The sequence below is a fragment of the Coptis chinensis genome, unplaced genomic scaffold (assembly GCF_015680905.1).
Source record: "Coptis chinensis isolate HL-2020 unplaced genomic scaffold, ASM1568090v1 utg2180_pilon_pilon, whole genome shotgun sequence".
Lineage (NCBI taxonomy): Eukaryota > Viridiplantae > Streptophyta > Magnoliopsida > Ranunculales > Ranunculaceae > Coptis > Coptis chinensis.
This window is the reverse complement of record NW_028238123.1, coordinates 585,043-591,459: the sequence shown is the minus strand read 5'-3', so window position 1 is coordinate 591,459 and position 6,417 is coordinate 585,043. Positions and strand designations below refer to the sequence as shown.

The 6,417-nt window shown below is 37.5% G+C and overlaps 1 protein-coding gene across 1 annotated transcript; it reads left to right on the top strand.

Annotated features, from left to right (window-relative positions):
* On the top strand, positions 1-1,338 carry LOC147473620 (uncharacterized). Its single transcript, XM_086587222.1, has one exon. The coding sequence runs from the start codon at positions 1-3 to the stop codon at positions 1,336-1,338; it is 1,338 nt and encodes a 445-aa protein (XP_086443348.1).
* The last annotated feature ends 5,079 nt before the right edge of the window (positions 1,339-6,417 follow it).

The window sequence follows — 6,417 nt, the reverse complement described above, 5'->3', positions numbered from 1 at the left end:
ATGGCGAGAAAGATGCATCACTCGAGTCACATGAGATTGGATAAGGAACAAGCAGGGCTGGGACTGATTGTCCCAAGAGTGTGTAATCAAGCAGCTTACTGCGGCCTAGTGTTTAAACTAGCTCAGAAATCAAAGAGCTTGTGGGTTAAATGGTCATGGGATCAGCAAATCAATCAAAAGCAGTTTTGGACAATGAAAGCTCCAAAGGACTGCTCCTGGGGTTGGAGAGGTATTTTGAAGCATAGGGAAGTTGCATGGAAGCTAGTGCGGTACATCATAGCGAATGGTAATGACACGAGCTTCTGGAATGAACCTTGGTGCTCAGGGCCACTCATTATTAATGTCGAAGCTAAAAATCTTCTTCTCAACTCGGTACCCCATGTTGCTAAAGTAGCTGTAGTTATCTCAATTGGAGAATGGTCGAGGACCATTACAGATATGCTGGAGTGTGAAGTCAAGAAATGGATCACGGAAACCGAAATCAATATATTCCTTAATGATGGTCAAGTTATATGGACTCCGTCAAGTTCTGGCAAGTTTTCTATCTCTTCAACATATGCCTCTCTAAAAAATGTCCGTAGTAAGGTGAAGTGGTACAAGATAGTCTGTGTGACCTCAAAACATGCCTTCACTATGTGGCAGCTACTTTCAGGATGTCTTCCCACACAGAATAGACTTCGAATGAAGAAAGTGATTGGGCAATCAAGATGTTGTTTATGTGACTCGCAAGAGGAAAGTTTGGCCCATTTATTTTTTGAGTGTTCTTTCTCGAAATTAGTCTGGCAAAGCATCAAGAAAGCAATGGGGCTAACAGAAGTGGTTCGCAACTTGCATGATGAGTGGTATCATCTCATGTGTATCTGCAGATCAAACTCGATGATAGTTGAAGTGATAAAGGCGTTGATTAGTGCTGCTATCCAAGCTATTTGGAATGAAAGGAATTGGAGACTCAAGAAACAACGCTTCAGAACTACCGATGTAGTCAGTATCCGAGTACTTAATAGTATGAAGATATACTTAGGGAAGATGCTGGAAATAGTTAAAGAGGATGGATTATTGAGAGCCCTCTTGGGCAGACTGGGTGTAGGGGCTAACTTCAAAAACAATGAAGTAAAATGGGTGCGATGGGAGAAGTCAGACACAACTCCCACTCTTAACTCTGACAGATCTCTTCAAGGTGGAAGCGCATGGTTTAGAGGAGCTTTACGAGACTGGAATGGAGATGTTATACTGGCGTACAATGGAAGCTCCAAAAGAATATCGGTGTTATACCAGGAACTGCTTGCGGTACAAAAAAGGCTTGAAGGAGCGATAGATATAAACATAAATAGACTCTAAGTTCAATCAGACTCTATGCGAGCGATCCAAATAATCAAGAAGGAAGAAGTAGTGCCATGGTATTGTAGGAATTTAGTAGCACAGATATGGGTTGATATCTCGAAGTTTGACGAAATCTTTTTTAAACATGTTTTTAGAGAAGGAAATCAAGTAGCTGACTATCTATCGAAGCTGAGCAAGTCCTCATGTAATGAAATTTTGTATCATATCCCTCCAATGGACCAAAAAATGTATGAATTGGTTAAAAGGGATAAAGAAGGAAAAATGTACTTGTGCTCTTGATTAATAAAAGGTTGGGGTCACCTTAACCCCTAGCCATTTCAAAAAAAAAAAAAAAAAATGATGTGGACATGAGACTAGCAGATTATTGAATTTCTCCCAGCTTTGATGATATTCTTCAGTCACCTTCCCTTTGAAAATATTGATGGCTTGCTACATGGCATCTGTCTTCTGGGGTGGGTAGAACTTGTTCATAAACTTTGTTCTCAACTTCTCCCAGTTGTTGATTGAATTGATCGGCTGTGCAGTTAACCATTTAGATGCTTTGCCTTCAACTGAGAGTGGAAAAAGAATTATCTTGATACTCTCATCCCTGATATTTTAGTTCTTGAAAGTTCTGAGAACTGATAGAAATTTGGTCATGTGAACATAAAGATGAACATTGTCTGAACCATTGAACTTTGGAAGCATAGAGATTACTGATGCTCTAAGTTCAAACTGGTTAGCTTCTATCTCTGGAAAAACAATACTGTTGGGTGGGTCTCCAATGATTGGTGATTAGAAATCACTCAGCTTCTTCCTCTGTTGTGCTTGCATGGGTGGGATAGCTTCAGGACTATTTAGGTCCACAACACCTCCATTATTGTGTGCGGCCATTGTATCAATCTTGTCTAGTATTCTTATGAGTTGGTTGTTAAACCTTGTACACTATTGTGTTCTTACCGGATGATGAAATGGACGACGGGGCATACACTAGAAAATGCTATACGAAATGACGAAAAACTATCCAACTATGCTTGAATGCAATTAAACTAATATGCAACTATTCTAAAGTACACTAAAATGCAAAGCTACATTCCTTCAACTGGGTTGGGCTTTGCAGCTAGTATCTCGCCCATTGTCTAAAGCTGTCTCTTCTAGGGTTATGGTGAATCACTTGGATTGCTTAAATACCATGGCCCACAGACGAATGTCCGTTTGTCAAGATTCAGACAAGAAACACTAGAGTTCGATGTTTCACTGTGTTGTCGTACAACTTCAATTGTTGAAAAGGTCCTAAATGCAATTATACTAGAAATCAATAATACTCAACTACGATGCAACTATACTAAGAATGAAATAAAAAGAATGAAGATTCGACTAACCTAAATGGTAGATCTTGTCTTTGAGATGTCCTCCAAGCTTCTCTCTTTCTCAAAAGGATGGATGATGTGGCTAAAATTACCTCAAGATCCAAAGTTCTAATCTTGAAAGAAAACGTTAAACATAAACAACTTAAAATGGTAGCGACGCCATTTGACACGCACTCCTTTTGTGTGTGTAGATGGATGATGGATGATGTAGATAGATGATGGTTGTTGAACAAAATAGAAGTGTATCAAAACCTAATTATCCCTCAATGAGTAAAGGATGAGTAGGATATCGTTCCACTTTTAAGTGTATGTTATATGAAGGACAGGACTGGAAAGGGTAAAAACTATGATTGTAGAGATTGTAGATTCTAATGCTAAACTAAACTAAACTAACTAAACTATTAAGAATTTATAGGAGAGAGAATTCAAGAGATTAGAATCCACCGTTACCTTTGATCTGTGATCTTCTGTTTCATGGTTGTTCTCACAAGTAGACTATAATTAGGCAATCGAGTGAGTGCCGATACTCTCTTGGATAAAACATCATTGACAAATAACTCTACTTAAGGTTGTTCCTATGTTAATGCTATTAATATCTTCTTTCCTTTTATGTAAGCTTGGACAGCCATTCAATGTATTACTGAGAGCAACATCAAGGAGTACTTCCTAATAGGGCAACCATTCAATGAATCACCACTTAAGGCAAACACAAAGAATACTTCCCCTAGGCAGCCACTCCCTGAGCTACCCTTTCTAGGGTAACACAAAGAATACTTCCCTAACTCTAAAGAACTACACTACTAGAAGAAAAGTACAGAACACTAGCATGATATTAATATTACAAAACATAAACCCTATTCTATACTTCCATCCCCTAGTGTGGGTAATGGATCTAATAACTAAAAACATAAAGAACTAACTCGATTGGAGAACAACATGAACTAGAAGAATCATCAAACCCTAAGCACCGACTTCATCTCCTCCCTTGAAGTAGAAGATTAGCCTTCCATAAAGAAGGAAGAACACGAAGAACGAGAAGAAGAAGAGTCGAAGAACATAAGACTAGAAAGGCTACTTATCAAGACTCGACTAGTGAAAACCGAATCTTTTATTATTAATCTATGTCTGCCTCAATTTCTGGGGACAATGATAATAGCCCAAAACTGTAGTTTTAACCCCTTAACAATCATACTTTTAGACCAATTATGCGAGTAATAAATAAGAGTTAATACCGATTACGTGCTTTTATGTATTTCAGGCATTGAAGTCAATTATGTGCAGAAATATGCCACTTTGGCGAGATAAAGGAGCAAGGGTTGGTTGCTAAGAAGTTATGTGATTAAAGGCCAAGATTCAAGGAGAAAAAGCCTTTGTAAAGCCTAGTCAAAAGCTGAAAAGTCAAAGTCTACACGGGCAGAAACTGTGCACAAAGTTAGTCGAAATTCCAAAGACCATATCTTTGGACTCATGCCTCAGAATTGGGCGTACCTTATGTCAATAATACCAGCTCGGAAAGAGCTTTCCAATGGTCCAAGCCTTGCTCCAATCAGAGGAGTGGAAGTGGACGAAAACCTTGTGGAAGCCAAATCCAGCTGAAGAGCCCTTTCTGGACTGAAAGAATTGGGTTTTGGGCCCGATTTTCCGGCCCAAAACATGGCTCCAAGCCCATGCACGATTTTTTGATCTGAAGATATAAAAACAAAAACTTAGCTCTTTGTTAATGGTAGCTTAGTAGTAGAGAATTGTTAATGGTAGCTTAGTAGTAGAGAATTGTTAATTATAGCTAGGGTTAGAAAAATAGATCTAGATTAGAAATTAGAAATTAGTTTTACATGAATTAATTAGTTTTTATTCTTGTTTTAAATTTAGTATTCAATTATTGTTATTTCTATTCATTAGATTAATCAATTTAGTTCTTCATAATCTAGTTTCCATTAGAGAATAATTCTAGATCTAGTTTTCACTCCATTAACTAATTAATTTTCATTTCATCTTGTTTTTAATTTAGTATTTGAATCATTGTTATTTCTTCACTGGATTAATAAAAGTAGTTAGTTATTGATAATCTTAGTTTGGGTTATTAAATTACTTAGATCTAAATTCGGTTATTAGTTGTTATTCATTTCTTAGCTGTTTAATTTAGATTGAATGCTTGAGTAGATCAATATAGTAAAGTTATAATATTTATATGACGTCTTCTTTGGATTCAATAAGAAATGATAGCATAATGATTCTAGGCTAAACTTCCATTAGAGGGGGTTGAAGAAGCCTTGTTGAAGCTTGATTTGTGTTAGTGTAGAGTTGTCGTAATTTCCATTCCATTCTAGAAATGAGTAGGTCACCATGAGAATGGGTTTGATCATTCACATGCTAGATGTTAGTTGGTAGAAATTACCATGAACAACTAGGGATTAGGAAGAACCAATTGTTCTCGCCGAGTTCAATTCGATTCTGACAGTCGTAGCCATTAGTAAATTAAGTCGAGTTAAGGTGGAATCAATCCCCCCTAATTCTTTATCATAGAATCAATGTAGTATTTCCGTAGTTTGAATCATTTTCGTTAATATCTTGTTATTTGAAATTGCATCGTAGTATAATCCCACCATTACTCTCATTAGACTTTGGATAGACTCCAAATATAAGAAAACATTGAATACTAAGGAACTAGAAGTGGAACGAATCTTTTACTCCACTCTATTTCGATAGATTTGAGAGTAGAAATCTTTGATAACATAGCAATGTTAAGTTCTAGTTTTACTTGCGTTTGAACTTCACCGTTTATGCGTAGGTAAGACTATATCATTTTACGTTTATCAAATGGCGCCGCTGCCATCTTAGTTCCCTTTAGTATTATTTTTTTTAGAATTGATAGTTTTCCAAGTCCCATAACCCACCCACCCTTGTTTGATTCTCACTGTGGTTGTCCGTTTTAGCACTAAAAATTTTCCTCGCAAAATTATGCGGAGCACGACCCGCGCCCTAGGCAGGCCAAACTGGAGTGCGACTGCTTAACTCACTGAGCCGAAAGCACCCCCCCCCTCCTCAAGGCAAAATTGAAGCACACCGCTTCCAAACGCTGCTGAACTCCAAATTTACTTGAGTGCGATCTGCGCCTGATAAACGTAAAAAGACTCGTTTAGTCTACCTACGAAATGAACGTTGAACTCAAAACGTAAGTAAACTAAGACTTTCTATGATTCGTTTTTATCAAGTTTATTCTACTCTCAAGTCGATTGAACGAAGTTGGAATAGAAGATTCGTTCCACTCCTAGTTCTTTAGCATGTGATTGTTTTCTAGTCTAACTAATCGGTCTTATCTCTAATGAGAGTTTTATGAGGGGGAGTTATACTACAATGCAACTACCCACAAGATGCAACTAGTTCAATAATTAAACAGCTATTGAAATACTACGTTGATTCTATGATAAGGAGTTAGAGGGGGAATTGATTCCTCCTTAACTCAACTTAATCCACTACCGACGAATCGTCGTAATCCGAATTGAACTGCTACGCAGAACAATTGGTTATTCCTAATCTCTAATTACACATGGCATTTCTACCAATTCATAACTAGAATGTGAACAATCAAAACCCATTCTCATGGTGAACTAATTATTTCTGGCGTGGAATAGAAATTACGACGACTCTACAATAAACGGAATCAAGCTTTCATCAAGGCTTCTCAACCCCCTCTAATGGAGTTTTAGCCGAGAATCATTCCGCAATC

Coding starts and splice junctions, on each gene's coding strand:
- LOC147473620 (XM_086587222.1), top strand. CDS start 1: ATGGCGAGAAAGATGCATCACTCGAGTCACATGAGATTGGATAAGGAA.